The following is a 19059-nucleotide window of genomic DNA, read 5'->3' as shown; positions in this document are numbered from 1 at the left end:
CTAGTACCATGTGTTAATATATGTTCCAAGCGATAAGTATGAACCTGTTGGCATTGCAGCAACATTTATGCACTTCCAACCAAGAGGTTGAAAGTTCAAATCCCCAAAATAATTATTATATACTTTATGTCAAGTGTCCTTGAGCACAGCTTGTGTTACATTGGTGGTGGTAATTGTACAGTTATTTACTTGATTCTGGGCATATTTGATCAAAGCGCTGAAAAGCATTCTTGCCAATAAGTCTGTGGCCATATCCCTTCTACACTCACACAGATCTGGTGGCATAGCTGCACTGTAACAGGACATTACAGGTTGGTAGTGAGCTTGGGGTTATTAGTTCAAATCCCATTTAAGGCTGAATCACAATTTTGTTCACAGTACAAAATGATATCAGATTTTAGTAATTTAATTCAGCATACAGTAGCATACTGTCATTTTTCAGAAATAACGCCAAGTTTTTGTATGTATTTACTTTATTTTTACTGCAACCTTGGGCAAAGTGCAGAAATATATTCTTGCCAATAAATATACAGTGCCTTCGGAAAGTATTCAAACCCCTTGACTTTTTCCACATTTTGTTAGGTTACAGCCTTATTGTAAAATTGATTAAATTGTACGTAACAAAATGTGGAGTCTGAGTACTTTCCGAAGGCACTGTATAGCCAATCTCCATTATTTCCATAGACCTGGTGGCTCAGCAGGAATTTCAGGTAGCGAGCAACAAAGAAGTAGTGAGTTTAAATCACCAAGTGATGTCGAGTCCCAAGTAAGCAGCATACTGTCCTTTAACATTAACAACTTAATTAAGCTGTAAGGTAGGTAGTCTAGCGGCTAAGAGCGTTGGGCAAGTAACCGAAAGGATGCTGGTTCGAATTCCTGAGCTGACCAGGTGAAAAATCTGTCAATGTGCTCCTGAGCAAGGCACTTAACCCCAATTGCTCTGGATAAGCACATCTGCTAAGTGACACAAAATACAGTAACTAGTTGTAGATTTACAGTATTTTCACTGCAACTAGACAAAAACCTCTAGGGGACCATGACACAATCTCCTACAAACATCCCTGGAACAAACTGGGAAGTAGACAAAACCTGCAGGGGACCATGACTAATTGAATAAATGTCAATTATGCCTTGTAGAGTATTCTATTTGACATCTTGGCTTTCACATGTGCTCAAATGTCACATGTAATTTCATGATATCACATGTTAAAATGTTGCATCCCCAAAATATCACAAGATTATGTTTTCACATGTACTCAGATGTTGTCACTGTCACGATCGTCTATGAAGTAGGACCAAAGCGCAGCGTTGGTAGCGAACATATTGACTTTAATGCAATACACGAGAATACAAAACAAAACACGATCATGAAGTCCTCAGTGACAACGACTGAACATAGAACAAAAACCCACAACCCCAAGGTGAACAATGACAGTTTAAATATGGCTCCCAATCAGAGATAACGAGCCGACAGCTGACACTCGTTACCACTGATTGGGAGTCACTGGACCAAACAATGAAACCACCAATAACAACCCAACTAATCCCCAAACACAACAAAAATGAACACACCCTGGCTCAATAATACAAAGTCCCGGAGCCAGAGCGTGACAGTACCCCCCCCCCTAAAGGCGCGGACTGCGACCGCGCCTCAAAGAACCCAAATAGGGGAGGGCTGGGTGGGTGTTGCTCCTCGGAGGCGGCTCCGGCTCTGGCTCCGGGCTTGACCACCATCCTACATCCATCCCCCCGTACTGGCCCCGGTCCGATCCAACCCAGCTGGCTGGATCCGGACTGATGACGCGCACCCCTAGCTTGGCGCGTGAGGCAGGGACGGACCGGACCTGGCTGATGATACGCATCCTCGGCTTGGTGCGTGGAGCCGGAACGGACCTCCTCAGGCTGACGACTCGCCTCCCTGGCTTGGTGCGCGTAGCAGGAATAGGCTGAACCAGGTTGACGACTCGCCCCCTTGGTTTGGTGCGAGTAGCCGGAACGAGCTGACCCAGGTTGACGACTCGCACCCTTAGCCTGGTGCGAGTGGCAGGAACAGTCCGGGTTGGGCCGGCGACGCACACCGTAGTTTTGATGCGTGGAGCAGGAACGGGCCGGACAGGGCTGACGAAACGCACCACAGACTTGGTGCGGGGAGCAGGAACAGGTCGAGCTGGCCTAGCGACGCACACCGTTGGCTTGGTGTGGGGAGCAGGCACGGGCCGGACAGGGCCGACGAAACGCACCACAGACTTGGTGCAGGGAGCAGGAACAGACCGAGTCGGGCTGGCGGCGCGCACCACAGGCTCCATGCGAGGAACAGGAACAGACAGGACCGCACTGAGGACACACACCCCTGGCCCTACACGGGGATCAGGAACGGGCCGGACCGGACTGGTAACACACCCCAGTACCCTTCGCCGTGCCTCCACACCTTCCCTCCCCTTCGTGACCAGTGGCCCCCTTAACCTGGCGGCCTTTTCTGCCAACCTACTGCACTCCTCTACCCCGTACTCCTGCTGCCCCGACGTCGTGAGCCCCCCCCTAAAAAATTTCTGGGGGTCTCTCCTCTCCGTGGACCAGGCCTCTATAGTCCTCTCCCAACCTTCGCTCTTCTGTCTCCACCACTCGTCATCCAACTCCTGGAAACGCTGCTTGGTCTCGTTGTGGTGGGTTTTTCTGTCACGATCGTCTATGAAGTAGGACCAAAGCGCAGCGTTGGTAGCGAACATATTGACTTTAATGCAATACACGAGAATACAAAACAAAACACGATCATGAAGTCCTCAGTGACAACGACTGAACATAGAACTAAAACCCACAACCCCAAGGTGAACAATGACAGTTTAAATATGGCTCCCAATCAGAGATAACGAGCCGACAGCTGACACTCGTTACCACTGATTGGGAGTCACTGGACCAAACAATGAAACCACCAATAACAACCCAACTAATCCCCAAACACAACAAAAATGAACACACCCTGGCTCAATAATACAAAGTCCCGGAGCCAGAGCGTGACAGTCACATGTAGTTTAATGGTGGTATTATATGCTGACATTCTTGCGCTGGCTCTATGCACACTCACTGGACTCTACCCGTACACTCACACATTCTACACTGACACTCCAACCCACACATACACACACACACACACACAAAACACACACACATGCATATTGACGCCACACACACACACTCACACATAGACACACTTTCACACTCTACACGTACGCTGCTGCTACTCTGTTTATTATCTATCCTGATTGCCTGGTCACTTTTACCCCTACCTACATGTACAGTTGAAGTCGGAAGTTTACATACACTTAGGTTGGAGTCATTAAAACTCATTTTCAACCACTCCACAAATTTCTTGTTAACAAACTATACTTTTGGAAAGTCGGTTCGGACATCTACTTTGTGCATGACACAAGTAATTTTTCCAACAATTATTTACAGACAGATTATTTCACTTATAATTCACTGTATCACAATTCCAGTGCGTCAGAAGTTTACATACACTAAGTTGACTGTGCCTTTAAACAGCTTGGAAAATTCCAGAAAATGATGTCATGGCTTTAGAAGCTTCTGATAGGCTAATTGATATCATTTGAGTCAATTGGAGGTGTACGTGTGGATGTATTTCAAGGCCTACCTTCAAACTCAGTGCCTCTTTGCTTGACATCATGGGAAAATCAAAAGAAATCAGCCAAAACCTCAGATTTTTTTTTTGTAAACCTCCTTTAGTCTGGTTCATCCTTGGGAGTAATTTCCAAACGCCTGAAGGTACCACGTTCATCTGTACAAACAATAGTACGCAAGTATAAACACCATGGGACCACGCAGCCGTCATACTGCTCAGGAAGGAGACGCGTTCTGTCTCCTAGAGATGAACGTACTTTGGTGCAAAAAGTGCAAATCAATCCCAGAACAACAGCAAAGGACCTTGTGAAGATGCTGGAGGACACAGGTACAAAAGTATCTATATCCACAGTAAAACAAGTCCTATATTGACATAACCTGAAAGGCCGCTCAGCAAGGAAGAAGCCACTGCTCCAAAACCGCCATAAAAAAGCCAGACTACGGTTTGCAACTGCACATGGGGACAAAGATCGTACTTTTGGAGAAATGTCCTCTGGTCTGATGAAACAAAAATATAACTGTTTGGCCATAATGACCATCGTTATGTTTGGAGGAAAAAGGGGGTTGCTTGCAAGCCGAAGAACACCATCCCAACCATGAATCACGGGGGTGGCAGCATCATGCTGTGGGGGTGCTTTGCTGCAGGAGGGACTGGTGCACTTCACAAAATAGATGGCATCATGAGGAAGGAAAATTATGTGGATATATTGAAGCAACATCTCAAGACATCAGTCAGGAAGTTAAAGCTTGGTCGCAAATGGGTCTTCCAAATGGACAATGACCCCAAGCATACTTCCAAAGTTGTGCAAAAATGGCTTAAGGACAACAAAGTCAAGGTATTGGAGTGGCCATCACAAAGCCCTGACCTCAATCCTATAGAAAATTTGTGGGCAGAACTGAAAAAGTGTGTGCGAGCAAGGAGGCCTACAAACCTGACTCAGTTACACCAGCTCTGTCAGGAGGAATGGGCCAAAATTCACCAAACTTATTGTGGGAAGCTTGTGGAAGGCTATCCGAAACGTTTGACACAAGTTAAACAATTTAAAGGCAATGCTACCAAATACTAATTGAGTGTATGTAAACTTCTGACCCACTGGGAATGTGATGAAAGAAAGAAAAGCTGAAATAAATCATTCTCTCTACTATTATTCTGACATTTCACATTCTTAAAATAAAGTGGTGATCCTAACTGAACTAAGACAGGGAATTTTGAGGATCAAATGTCAGGAATTGTGAAAAACTTGAGGTTAAATGTATTTGGCCAAGGTGTATGTAAACTTCCGACTTCAACTATACATATTACCTCAATTACCTCAACTACCTCGTACCCCTGCACATTGACTCGGTACCGGTACTCCTTGAATATAGCCTCGTTATTGTTATTTTATTGTGTTACTATTTTCTTTTTTTCTTATTTGCTCATCTTCTCATACATTTGAACTGCATTGTTGGGAAAGGGCTCGTAAGTAAGCCCTGTATTCGGCGTGTGACAAATAAATATTTGATTTGATTTGACAATCCAATTTGCAGGAGCAACCTCTGCCTCATAAACCTTACATCTGTGAGGAGGAAGAAGTAGATATTTATTTTATGTAGCCTAGGTTTTTGTATTATACTTTTATTCTGAAACTATATTGTCATTATTACTGACAGTACCCCTTTAAGATTTTTATTGTGAAGCACTTAATTATCCCCAGAAGCACCTGCACATGTTGAGAGGGAAAGAGAATAGTTTTTTATGTTGATGGAATTCCTACTTGGCTGCATTCTTGTGAACTAATACAAGATAAAGTACTTAACCCATTGCAACCGTGAGTTATAAGACCCAGTTGTCCTCCGGAGGAGATTGAATATAATATCCACGATCCAGAAATTAAGGTTACACTTACATTTGGATAGGGCCCACATACCAATGTAATTAATTCGGCCTCTGTGTAGCTGTATAGAAAAATATAAACAATCAATATTCCCTAATGAGCTGGAGTGTACAGGCAGTGCCTACTGCCTAATGTGGATCACATAAAGATCTTTAGAGCTTCAATCTGTTTCATAACCAGGAAAATGGAACGCCTTGATCTTTTACACACTTCTGTGCCCTATTTTTTAAAATGTGAAACAGAGTACAGTCCTGTATACTCTTCTTCACTATTTTTTACAGGATATATTTTTTGATGTGACTGTTCTGTGGACCATGGACATACTATATAGATGTGCAAGTGAACACGTTTTGTATTGCAATTGGGTACTTGAATGCCAGCTCATTAGCAGAATAAGTGAGTGGTCTGCGACTTTGTGAGAGAGAACAATGTGTGTGTGTGTGTGTGTGTGTGTGTGTGTATGTGTGTGTGCGTGTGTGTGTGTGCATCACAGCAAGAAATAACTTAAATGCCAGCTCATTTGAAGAGCCTCAGCACATTCCTCTTTATTAAGATGATCTGTGGCTTGACCTTTTCCGCCGTAAAAAAAAGAAGAGTATGTTTGCACATTGTATGCGTGTGTGTTACACCTCATCTCTCCCTTTACAGAGTCTGAGAATGGCAGAGACAAGAGTTGGGAGGTTCAGTTGAGAGCACTCTTAGTACCCTTCTACTCTTTTCTCTTGGGATAATATTCAGGGAACCCAGTTGTATGTGAGAGTTTGTGTGTCTGAGTTTGAGTGGGTGTGAGTGTGTGTGTGTGTGTGTGTGTCTGAGAGAGAGTGGACCTGAACCCCTTTTGATTTAAAGCCCTCCATTTGAGTGGCTGAAGGCGCATTTTGTTCTGGTGTATTATGCAGAAAGCTCCTCATTGCAGTAGCCACAGCTCCCAGGCCTTGCACCTAACCTGGAGAAAGGAGGGACTTACAATCACACAAAGAACTCCATAATAGCAGTTCATCTTCATAAAAACCTGAATGGTTACCATGGCCTACAATTCGTTTGTATCTTGAAAGGAATAACATTCATTCCAAGTTTATATCATCAATTTTGTAACTAAGTCAAATACAATATGTCAACATCAGTTGGAAAGGAAATATGATAGGATAGGATACCATAACAAACAGTTGCAAAAAAAATTAGGATTTGTATAGGTAAGATTCAGCTTGTTTATATCGAACTACAAAAACATATTTTTTTTTACCCCCTTTTTCGTGATATCCAATCGCGATCTTGTCTCATCGCTGCAACTCCCCAACAGGCTCGGGAGATGCGAAGGTCGAGTCATGCATCCTCCGAAACATGACCCGCCAAACCGCGCTCCTTAACACCCGCCCGCACCAATGTCTCGAAGAAAACACTGTTCAAATGATGACCGAAGTGAGCCTGCAGGCGCCTGGCCCGCCACAAGGAGTCGCTAGAGCGCGATGAGCCAAGTAAAGCCCCCCGGCCAAACCCTCCACTAACCCGGACAATTTTGCGCCGCCCTATGGGACTCCCGGCCGTGACACAGCCTGGGATGGAACCCAGGTCTGTAGTGATGCCTTAGACCGCTGCACCACTTGGGAGGCCCGCTAAAAGCTTTTTTAAAGTCATGTCTGAGGCAATGATGTATGAGGGAAAATGGTGAACAATTAAAACCACAACTTCATAATAAAAGTTTTTTTTTTTTTACTTAATGGGGGTGCTCACATGAACAACTCAATGCTTAAAGGTTACATCACTGGAACCCTAACTATAGAATTGAATGGTGATGAAGAATGGTAATGGGGTAGGACCAAGACTAGTGCTGCACTGACATCTCCTACCATGATCAACATTGACAGTCATCGATCCTCAGTCTATCAGTTCGCCTGCCCACATTATTGGCAGTTGGTTGTCGATAACATTGCTGGTGTCATGCCACAAACCCCTAGTGTCATGGAAACCACGTGCCAAGGCAGTGAACCAAATAAATGAGGGAGGATGTTATCTTTAAACCCTGTCTGTGATTTGTAATGTGACCTCAATACTTTCATCCCTATGGGGAGTAAGGCGTTAAAGCAACACCAGAGGATCATTGAGAAACGTGTAGAACTGTCATGTAGTGAGAAAAGGAATAGGGTTTATGCTATTCTTTAAACTCACCTACAGTTCAATGTATTTACAGAGTAGAAACAACAACTATGACTCCCACTCTGCCACACACAAAGACGAGGATAAAATAATAACGCCACTAAAAGGGTTACTTGGCAGATATTCCACAACCTTCTATTCCATGTCCTTAGTTCTCTTGCTGTCAAATGGGATTTGAAATGAGCCCCTACTTCCAGTGGGGGAAAAAAGTATTTAGTCAGCCACCAATTGTGCAAGTTCTCCCACTTAAAAAGATGAGAGAGGCCTGTAATTTTCATCATAGGTACACGTCAACTATGACAGAGAAAATGAGATTTTTTTTCTCCAGAAAATCACATTGTAGGATTTTTTATGAATTTATTTGCAAATTATGGTGGAAAATAAGTATTTGGTCAATAACAAAAGTTTCTCAATACTTTGTTATATACCCTTTGTTGACAATGACACAGGTCAAACGTTTTCTGTAAGTCTTCACAAGGTTTTCACACACTGTTGCTGGTATTTTGGCCCATTCCTCCATGCAGATCTCCTCTAGAGCAGTGATGTTTTGGGGCTGTCGCTGGGCAACACGGACTTTCAACTCCCTCCAAAGATTTTCTATGGGGTTGAGATCTGGAGACTGGCTAGGCCACTCCAGGACCTTGAAATGCTTCTTACGAAGCCACTCTTCGTTGCCCGGGCGGTGTGTTTGGGATCATTGTCATGCTGAAAGACCCAGCCACGTTTCATATTCAATGCCCTTGCTGATGGAAGGAGGTTTTCACTCAAAATCTCACGATACATGGCCCCATTCATTCTTTCCTTTACACTGATCAGTCGTCCTGGTCCCTTTGCAGAAAAACAGCCCCAAAGCATGATGTTTCCACCCCCATGCTTCACAGTAGGTATGGTGTTCTTTGGATGCAACTCAGCATTCTTTGTCCTCCAAACACGACGAGTTGAGTTTTTACCAAAAAGTTCTATTTTGGTTTCATCTGACCATATGACATTCTCCCAATCCTCTTCTGGATCATCCAAATGCACTCTAGCAAACTTCAGACGGGCCTGGACATGTACTGGCTTAAGCAGGGGTACACGTCTGGCACTGCAGGATTTGAGTCCCTGGCGGAGTAGTGTGTTACTGATGGTAGGCTTTGTTACTTTGGTCCCAGCTCTCTGCAGGTCATTCACTAGGTCCCCCCATGTGGTTCTGGGATTTTTGCTCACCATTCTTGTGATCATTTTGACCCCACGGGGTGAGAACTTGCGTGGAGCTCCAGAACGAGGGAGATTATCAGTGGTCTTGTATGTCTTCCATTTCCTAATAATTGCTCCCACAGTTGATTTCTTCAAACCAAGCTGCTTACCTATTGCAGATTCAGTCTTCCCAGCCTGGTGCAGGTCTACAATTTTGTTTCTGGTGTCCTTTGACAGCTCTTTGGTCTTGGCCATAGTGGAGTTTGGAGTGTGACTGTTTGAGGTTGTGGACAGGTGTCTTTTATACTGATAACAAGTTCAAGCAGGTGCCATTAATACAGGTAACGAGTGGAGGACAGAGGAGCCTCTTAAAGAAGAAGTTACAGGTCTGTGAGAGCCAGAAATCTTGCTTGTTTGTAGGTGACCAAATACTTATTTTCCACCATAATTTGCAAATAAATTCATAAAAAATCCTACAATGTGATTTTCTGGATTTTTTTTCTCTCAATTTGTCTGTCATAGTTGACGTGTACCTATGATGAAAAACTTGCACAATTGGTGGCTGACTAAATACTTTTTTTCTCCACTGTCTATATTTATTATAATTATATTCAGTGCTAAGGGAAAATAATGGAAGAATGATATTCAATTTTCCACCTCTGGTCTGACCTCTTTCGAAGAATAATCTCAAAGTAGTCATTCCAGGGCATCAAATTCCCCTCTTTCTTCCCTTTTGGCCAAAAGACAGTTGATTGGCTGCTGTTGCAGCTCCCTGCGAGTGCATTGGACACAGATTAACTATCTTCTGTGGACAGGCCTTTCCTGGCAGCCTCAGAGCTTGTCCAATTTCCCATAGTTTGTGGGACAGTTGAATCTGGGACAGGAGGACTCTGGAACTGGTCCATCCCCAATATCAACCCCCGTCCACCCATCTACTCTCATCCTCCCTTTGAAAGGCATACATTTATCTCCTCATCCTAAGGATTACTACTTTAGCTAGACTGAACAACATTTTTACAAACAGAAACTCGAAATACTCATTGGACATTAGTAAAATGATCATCGATTTCTGTCTGTGGTTTTTAGCACTGTTATATGACGGCCAGCTCTCCATCGCGTGAAAATCCAATGATACAGCATGAGCATTAGACTATTACATTTAGCCTATAATGGAGGCTTATCTGATGTCCTGAGAAACTCCCAGTCAAACACATTGGGGAATTACTGCTGTTGATATGTTTCTATGCCTGTTGCATTTTCCCATGTAACATTATCAGTGGGTGGAACTTAGGAATCTGAACAGGATGTTTGTTAGCAGTATTGACCTGTAAACTGAACAATATACACTACCAGTCAAAGGTTTGGACACACCTACTCATTCAAGGGTTTTTCTTTATTTTTACTATTTGTTACATTGTAGAATAATAGTGAAGACATCAAAACTATGAAATAACACATATGGAATCATGTAGTAACCAGAAAAGTGTTAAACAAATCAAAATATATTTCATATTTGAGATTCTTCAAATAGCCACCCTTTACCTTGATGATAGCTTTGCACACTCTTGGCATTCTCTCAACCAGCTTCATGAGGTAGTCACCTGGAATGCACTTAAATTAACAGGTGTGCCTTCTTAAGTTAATTTGTAGAATTTATTTCCCTCTTAATGCATTTGAGCCAATCAGTTGTGTTGTGACAAGGTACGGGTGGTATACAGAAGATAACCCTATTTGGTAAAAGACCAAGTCCATATTATGGCAAGAACAGCTCAAATAAGCAAAGAGAAACGACAGTCCATCATTACTTTAAGACATGAAGGTCAGTCAATACGGAACATTTCCAGAACTTTGAAAGTTTCTTCAAGTGCAGTCGCAAACACCATCAAGCGCTATGATGAAACTGGCTCTCATGAGGACCGCCACAGGAATGGAAGACCCAGAGTTACCTCTGCTGCAGAGGATAAGTTAATTAGAGTCACCAGCCTCAGAAATTGCAGCCCAAACAAATGCTTCACAGAGTTCAACTCACAGACACATCTCAACATCAACTGTTCAGAAGGGACTGTGTGAATCAGGCCTTCATGGTCGAATTGCTGCAAAGAAACCACTACTAAAGGGCACCAATAAGAAGAAGAAACCTGCTTGGGCCAAGAAACATGAGCAATGGACATTAGACCGGTGGAAATGTGTCCTTTGGTCTGGAGTCCAAATTGGAGATTTTTGGTTCCAACCGCTGTGTGGGTGAACGGATGATCTCCGCATGTGTGGTTCCCACCATAAAGAAAGGAGGAGGAGATGTGATGGTGTGGGGGTGCTTTGCTGGTGACACTGTCTGTGATTTATTTAGAATTCAAGGCACACTTAACCAGCATGGCTACCACAGCATTCTGCAGCGATATGCGATCCCATCTGGTTTGGGCTTAATGGGACTATCATTTGTTTTTCAACAGGACAATGACCCAGCACACCTCCATGCTGTGTAAGGGCCCTTTTACCAAGAAGGAGAGTAATGGAGTGCTGCATCAGATGACCTGGCCTCCACAATCCCCCGACCTCAATCCAATTGAGATGGTTTGGGATGAGTCGGACAGCAGAGTGAAGGAAAAGCAGCCAACAAGTGCTCAGCATATGTGGGAACTCCTTCAAGACTGTTGGAAAAGCATTCCAGATGAAGAATCTCAAATATGAAATATATTTTTATTTGTTTAACATTTGTTGGTTACTACATGATTCCATATGTGTTATTTCATAGATTTGATGTCTTCACTATTATTCTACAATGTAGAAAATATAAAAAATTAAGAAAAACCCTTGAATGAGTAGGTGTGTCCAAACTTTTGACTGGTACTGTATATATATTTTTTATGCAGCAGCATACAAGACATTTTTGGCCTCACCATTGTTGTGTTGTGCTCACCTGAACAGGAAGGTAGCACGGCGGTCCTTCGTGGGCAAATCTTGTCATAAAACTTTGTCATCAAAGTCTGGCATTCTCTGGACTTGTGATGCTTTCAAGACAACTGGGAACTCTGAAAAAAAACAAGGTTGAATCATGACGTCAGTGATCTTCAGATCGGAGCTCGAGAAAGATCTGTCTTGATCTCACTGAAGTCTGAGATTTCCCAGTTCCGAGTTTCCAGTTGTTTTGAACGCGGCAGAAGTCATGCTAGATTGACAGCATGGCCAATGTATTCAACCTTTTCTGGCCCATGGTGTTGAATGTGAATGTTTATCCTTTTAAGCTTGGAAAAGAGACCATTAAACCCAGACTTGGACCACACACCCTCTCCACCGAATAGCAGGCAGGGGAAGAAAAATAGTGATTGCTTTCCAACGCTTGCAGTTAGCCACTGAATTTCTTCCAAACCACTCATTGTTGAATATGCGATTTCCAACTCGTTGTGTAATGTTTATGTCCAATGGCCGATGAGCACCGATACGTTTTATCTATAATTTCTCTTCATATGACAAGGATTGAAAAGGATTTGCCAGTAGATTGTCGATGTGATTCATGACGATGACTGCTTGTCTAGCTTGCTAGCTAAGATTTTGAAAGTATGATGTAATGTGATTTGACATCATTTTATCTGTGGCCAATGACCTTCAGCCTTCTTGGATGGGCACTTCTAATGTAAATCTATGGCAGCACCCAAAGGGCTTGAACTTTCTAGCTCTCCCTGTAGATTTTGCGGTGATGTAGTGTCCCCATGAGTGACAGAACACTGAACCAATCACAGCGCAACTAGAGAAGATTACCAACCCCGACACTCTGTATTTTCCGCTGGCTGCCCCTCCACCACAGAAAGCACTGAGCTAGGCTGAAACACCTGCATTTAGGAGCTGTCTTACTCACCTGCCCTGAATGACGGGTCGGCACTGGATGGATGGATATTGAGATAGAAGTAGTCTACATTTCCAAATGGTTTCTTCATTGTGGTCATTTGAGGGCACAGAGTCAAGTGCTGAGGAAAAAAAGTGCTTGGCACAAAGCAGTCTGGCCGAAAGTCATGCATTTTGAAAATCATTGATAACCCCCCCCACACACACACACAATGTCTGCTCTCTGGGTGTAAAAGTAATTTTATTTATTTTCCCCCTGTAAACATACATCTAAAAAGTGAGGAGCAGCCTCTGCATGAATTAAAGATAATCCTAAATAAATTATGCAAATGTATTCACAGGGGTAAAAAGGGAAACATGGAAGCATGGTATTGAAGTAGAGAATATTGTTGCCAGTGGTTGAGACTGAAGGAGACCCAAAGGCTTGGCCTTGCCCTTTAAAGTATAGTTCTTTTTTTTTTTTTTTTTTTTTTAGGGGGTAGATCAGCTTAATATTGCAGATAGATTGTAAATTCCATCAATGTAATTGTCTGCATCACTTCCAATCCCCCATGTATACATACATATATACATACACATATATACACACATACATACATACATACATACATACATACATACATACATACATACATACATACATACATACATACACACACACACACATACACACACATACACACATACACACACATACATACATACACATACATACATACATACATACATACATACATACATACATACATACATACATACATACACATACAGTGAGGGAAAAAAGTATTTGATCCCTTGCTGATTTTGTACGTTTGCCCACTGACAAAGACATGATCAGTCTATAATACAAAAAAATCCAGAAAAACGCATGTCAAAAATGTTATAAATTGATTTGCATTTTAATGAGGGAAATAAGTATTTGACCCCTCTGCAAAACATGACTTAGTACTTGGTGGCAAAACCCTTGTTGGCAATCACAGAGGTCAGACGTTTCTTGTAGTTGGTCACCAGGTTTGCACACATCTCAGGAGGGATTTTGTTCCACTCCTCTTTGCAGATCTTCTCCAAGTCATTAAGGTTTCAAGGCTGACGTTTGGCACCTCGAACCTTCAGCTCCCTCCACAGATTTTCTATGGGTTTTATGTCTGAAGATTGGCTAGGCCACTCCAGGACCTTAATGTGCTTCTTATTGAGCCACTCCTTTGTTGCCTTGGCCGTGTGTTTTGGGTCATTGCCATGCTGGAATACCCATCCACGACCCATTTTCAATGTCCTGGTTGAGGGAAGGAAGTTCTCACCCAAGATTTGACGGTACATGGCCCCGTCCATCATCCCTTTGATGCGGTGAAGTTGTCCTGTCCCCTTAGCAGAAAAACACCCCCAAAGCATAATGTTTCCACCTCCATGTTTGACGGTGGGGATGGTGTTCTTGGGGTCATAGGCAGCATTCCTCCTCCTCCAAACACGGCGAGTTGAGTTGATGCCAAAGAGCTCGATTTTGGTCTCATCTGACCACAACACTTTCACCCATCTCTCCTCTGAATCATTCAGATGTTCATTGGCAAACTTCAGACGGCCCTGTATATGTGCTTTCTTGAGCAGGGGGGACCTTGCGGGCGCTGCAGGATTTCAGTCCTTCACGGCGTAGTGTGTTACCAATTGTTTTCTTGGTGACTATGGTCCCAGCTGCCTTGAGATCATTGACAAGATCCTCCTGTGTAGTTCTGGGCTGATTCCTCACCGTTCTCATGATCATTGCAACTCCACGAGGTGAGATCTTGCATGGAGCCCCAGGCCGAGGGAGATTGACAGTTCTTTTGTGTTTCTTCCATTTGCGAATAATCGCACCAACTGTTGTCACCTTCTCACCAAGCTGCTTGGCGATGGTCTTGTAGCCCATTCCAGCCTTGTGTAGGTCTACAATCTTGTCCCTGACATCCTTGGAGAGCTCTTTGGTCTTGGCCATGGTGGAGAGTTTGGAATCTGATTGATTGATTGCTTCTGTGGACAGGTGTCTTTTATACAGGGAACAAACTGAGATTAGGAGCACTCCCTTTAAGAGTGTGCTCCTAATCTCAGCTCGTTACCTGTATAAAAGACACCTGGGAGCCAGAAAATCTTTCTGATTGAGAGGGGGTCAAATACTTATTTCCCTCATTAAAATGCAAATCAATTTATAATATTTTTGACATGCGTTTTTCTGGATTTTTTTGTTGTTATTCTGTCTCTCACTGTTCAAATAAACCTACCATTAAAATTATAGACTGATCATTTCTTTGTCAGTGGGCAAACATACAAAATCAGCAGGGGATCAAATACTTTTTTCCCTCACTGTACATACATACATACATACATACAAAGTATAGTTCTTTGTTATGTCTCAGGCCTGGGGAATTACTAGGCCAAACTCAACACAATAAATTCATTCACTCTATGGTCTCATTGTGTTAATTATGTTTTGGGGGAAAATTTGTATGGTGTATAAGTACGGTGATTTTAATGGTTATCCTATCCTATTTAAACAAATATGTGTATCATGGGCCCAGACTCAGAGCACCTGTCTGTCATGTCATATCTGGTGCTTTCCAACATGTTGTATGCTCAGTTACAAACTCCCTCTATCTCCAATTCAGAAATGTGTGAACCGGCTCTGTGAGCAAGTAGCATTGGAGTTGAGTGTCACTTGTGATGGACCACCCTACAATCCACACAAGAAACATGCAAGCTTGAAGATACACAGTACATACAATATATATACAAAGGTATGTGGACACCTCTTCAAATGAGTGGATTCGGCTATTTCAGCCACACCCGTTGCTGACAGGTGTAATGCAATCACCATAAACAAACCTTGGCAGTAGAATGGCCTTACTGAAGAGCTCAGTGACTTTCAACTTGGCACCGTCATAGGATGCCACCTTTCCAACAAGTTAGTTCATCAAATGTCTACCCTGCTTGAGCTGCCCCGGACAACTGTAAGTGCTGTTATTGTGAAGTGGAAACTTCTAGGAGCAACAACGGCTCAGCCACAAAGTGGTAGGCACACAAGCTCACAGAACGGGGCTGTCGAGTGCTGAAGCACGTAGCGCGTAAAACTTGTCTGTCCTCGGTTGCAACACTCACTACCGAGTTCCAAACTGCCTCTGGAAGCAAAGTCAGCACAAGAACTGTTCGTCGGGAGCTTCATGAAATGGGTTTCCATGGCCGAGCAGCCTCACACAAGCCTAAGATCACCATGCGCAATACCAAGCGTCGGCTGGAGTGGTGTAAAGCTCGCCGCCATTGGATTCTGGAGCAGTGGAAACGCATTTTCTGGAGTGATGAATCACGCTTCACCATCTGGCAGTCCAACGGACAAATCTTGGTTTGGTGGATGCCCCAATGCATAGTGCCAATTTGTATGTCGCTCTGGATAAGAGCGTCTGCTAAATAACGTAAATGTAAAGTTTGATGGAGGAGGAATGATGGTTTGGAGCTGTTTTTCATGTTTCGTGCTATTCCCCTTAGTTCCAGTGAAGGGAAATCTTAACGCTACAGCAAACAATGACATTCTAGACGATTCTGTTCTTCCAACTTTGTGGCAAGTTTGGGGAAGGCCCTTTCATGTTTCAGCATGACAATGCCCCCGTACACAAAGTGAGGTCCATACAGAAGTGGTTTGTCAAGATCGGTGTGGAAGAACTTGACTAGCCTGCACAGAGCCCTGACCTCAACCCCATCGAACACCTTTGGGATGAATTGGAACGCCTACTGCGAGCCAGGCCTAATCGCCCAACATCAGTGCCCGACCTGGCTCTTGTGGCTGAATGGAAGCAAGTCCCCACAGCAATGTTCCAACATCTAGTGGAAAGCCTTCCCAGAAGAGTGGAGGCTGTTATAGCAGCAAAGGGGGGACCAACTCCATATTAATGCTCATGATTTTGGAATGAGATGTTCGATGAGCAGGTGTCCACATATTTTTGGTAATGTAGTGTATATGACTCCCCTTGTCTGATGCTCCCAGATCCTGCCCCCAGCCCTAGTCTCGAAAACCAGACCCTAAGCCTGAGCATTTGAAAATTGTGGAAGGCAACACAGATGTCTAGAGAGGTCCTCTGATAAAATCTATCCATGTGAAATGAGCCATTGCCACAAGTCCGTTCTCCCCAATTAAGGTGCCATCAACCTCCTGTGGTAGACATGGAGTTTGGTCAACCATCCTATTTCACTTCAGTTTGGCGCCCAGACCAGTAGCCTTAGCCTATAGTTTGTGGTTGAAAATATGTCACATTCATATAAAAAGTAACCAAAACAACTGTTGCAACTGAATTACATGGAATCATCACAATTCATAATGAATGAAATCAATAAATAAATGAATGTGGGCTACCCCCGCCCAAAAAAAGTAGCTTAAACTCCCTTGAACAAGATAGAGCTCGTGCGTTGTTAAGGTCTGTGGGAGGCGCACGCTCTCCCCTCACCCACCGTTCATCTTCGTGTAGAACAGTCGCACCGGAGAAACGGGGACAACACAACAACTCCCAACATGAAACAATTGTGAAACCGTCACGCTTGCCGGGAGTATCTTTCCCAGAACTATACACTACCTTTTTATTGTCTCCGCCGACGTTGGTGAGCTTGATGAAATATGGAAACGGCTGTTTCAAGAGGCTTCCTATTGCTCACTCAGCTCTTGCTCGTCTGTCAATTAGGTAAGAACTTGATATTTCATCTTGTGTTTTCTCATTATTAGGACATTTTAAAGCTTTTTTGTTGTTTTTCTACTTTATGATTGTTGTTTCTGTTCTCTCCACGAGAATGCAGTGCTCGTGAAGTTCAGGTTCAAATCAACTTCGCTTGTTTTTACATCCTAACATTTACACCTTCATTGTATGCATTATGGATTATTTTTGCTGATTTGATTTATAAACCTAAACGTACTCATCGTTTTTCAGTCTATATTAAATACTCTCGACAATAATGATGCACAAGCGTTGTGCGTCTTAGGAGTAGCCTACATAGGATCATGTTGTTGTCCAAAAAGCTTGGGGGGTCGGGGTCCCAGGAGGTCGGGGTCGGGGTCCCAGGAGGTCGGGCCCTCAGATAGCATATGAACAGGTCATAAGCCTAGGCGTTGTTTTTTTATTACAGGAAATTTACTTTAAAACTGCAAGATTTTCTCTCAGCCAAATGGCAAAAAGTGTAGAATAGCAGGAAATTAGCGCAGGATTCTTGAAAATCCTTGTCTGGCAGGGAAACTTTATTTTTATAGTTATTATTTGATCTTAAAATGTACATTTAGGGGAACTTTATAAGGGAAAAGAGTGCTGAAAGAATGGTTATGCTTTGTAAAATAACCTTTGGCAGTGATAACAGCTGTGAGTATTTCTGGATAAGTTTTCCACACCTAGATTGTGCAACATTTGCCCATTATTCTTTTCAAAATTGTTCAAGCTCTATCAAATTGGTTGTTGCTCATTGCTAGTCAACCATTTTCAGGTCGTGCCATAGATCTTCAAGTAGATTTAAGTCAAAACTGTAACTCAGCCACTCAGGAACATTCACTGTCTTCTTGGTAAGCAACTCCAGTGTAGATTTGGCCTTGTGTTTTAGATTATTGTCCTGCTGAAAGGTGAATTTGTCTCCCAGTGTCAGGTGGAAAGCAGACTGAACCAGGTTTTCCTCTAGGATTTTGCCTGTTCTTAGCTCCATTTTGTTAATTATTTTTTCCTGAAAAACTCCCCAGTCCTTAACGATTACAAGCAAACCCATAACATATGCAGCCACCACTATGCTTGAAGATATGGAGAGTGGTACTCAGTAATGTGTTGTATTGGATTTGCCCCAAACATAACACTTTGTATTTAGGAGAAAAGGTTAATTGCTTTGCCACATTTTTTGCAGTATTTCTTTAGTGCCTTGTTGCGAACAGGATGCACGTTTTGGAATATTTTTTATTCTGTACAGGCTTCCTTCTTTTCACTCTGTCAATTAGGTGACTATTGTGGAGTAACTACAATGTCGTTGATCCATCCTCAGTTTTCTCCTATCACAGCCATTCAACTCTGTAACGGTTTTAAAGTCACTATTGGCCTCATGGTGAAATCCCTGAGCGGTTTCCTTCCTCTCCGGCAACTGAGTTAGGAAGGACGCCTGTATCTCTGTAGTGACTGGGTGTATTGATACACCATCCAAAGTGTCATTAATAACTTCACCATGCTCAAAGGGATATTCAATGTCTGCTTTTTTTTTACCCATCTACCAATAGGTGCCCTTCTTTGCGAGGCACTGGAAAACCACCCTGGTCTTTGTGGTTGAATCTGTGTTTGAATTTCAAAGCTCGACTGAGGGACCTTACAGATAATTGTATGTGTGGGGTACAGAGAGGAGGTCGTCA

At 43.1% G+C, this 19059-nt stretch overlaps 1 protein-coding gene across 3 annotated transcripts in view; it reads left to right on the top strand.

Moving 5' to 3' along the window:
• Positions 1-17150: 17150 nt before the first annotated feature.
• Positions 17151-19059, top strand: part of LOC121540552 (receptor-type tyrosine-protein phosphatase zeta-like) — a 121761-nt gene continuing 119852 nt past the window's right edge. For all 3 annotated transcript variants that reach the window (XM_041849518.2, XM_041849516.2, XM_041849515.2), the window contains exon 1: positions 17151-17374. In XM_041849518.2, the coding sequence (XP_041705452.2) occupies positions 17311-17374 (64 nt within the window). In that variant the 5' untranslated portion in view covers positions 17151-17310. The remainder of the gene's footprint in view (positions 17375-19059) is intronic.

The sequence above is a fragment of the Coregonus clupeaformis genome, chromosome 26 (assembly GCF_020615455.1).
Source record: "Coregonus clupeaformis isolate EN_2021a chromosome 26, ASM2061545v1, whole genome shotgun sequence".
Lineage (NCBI taxonomy): Eukaryota > Metazoa > Chordata > Actinopteri > Salmoniformes > Salmonidae > Coregonus > Coregonus clupeaformis.
This window is presented reverse-complemented; position numbering and strand designations above follow the sequence as displayed.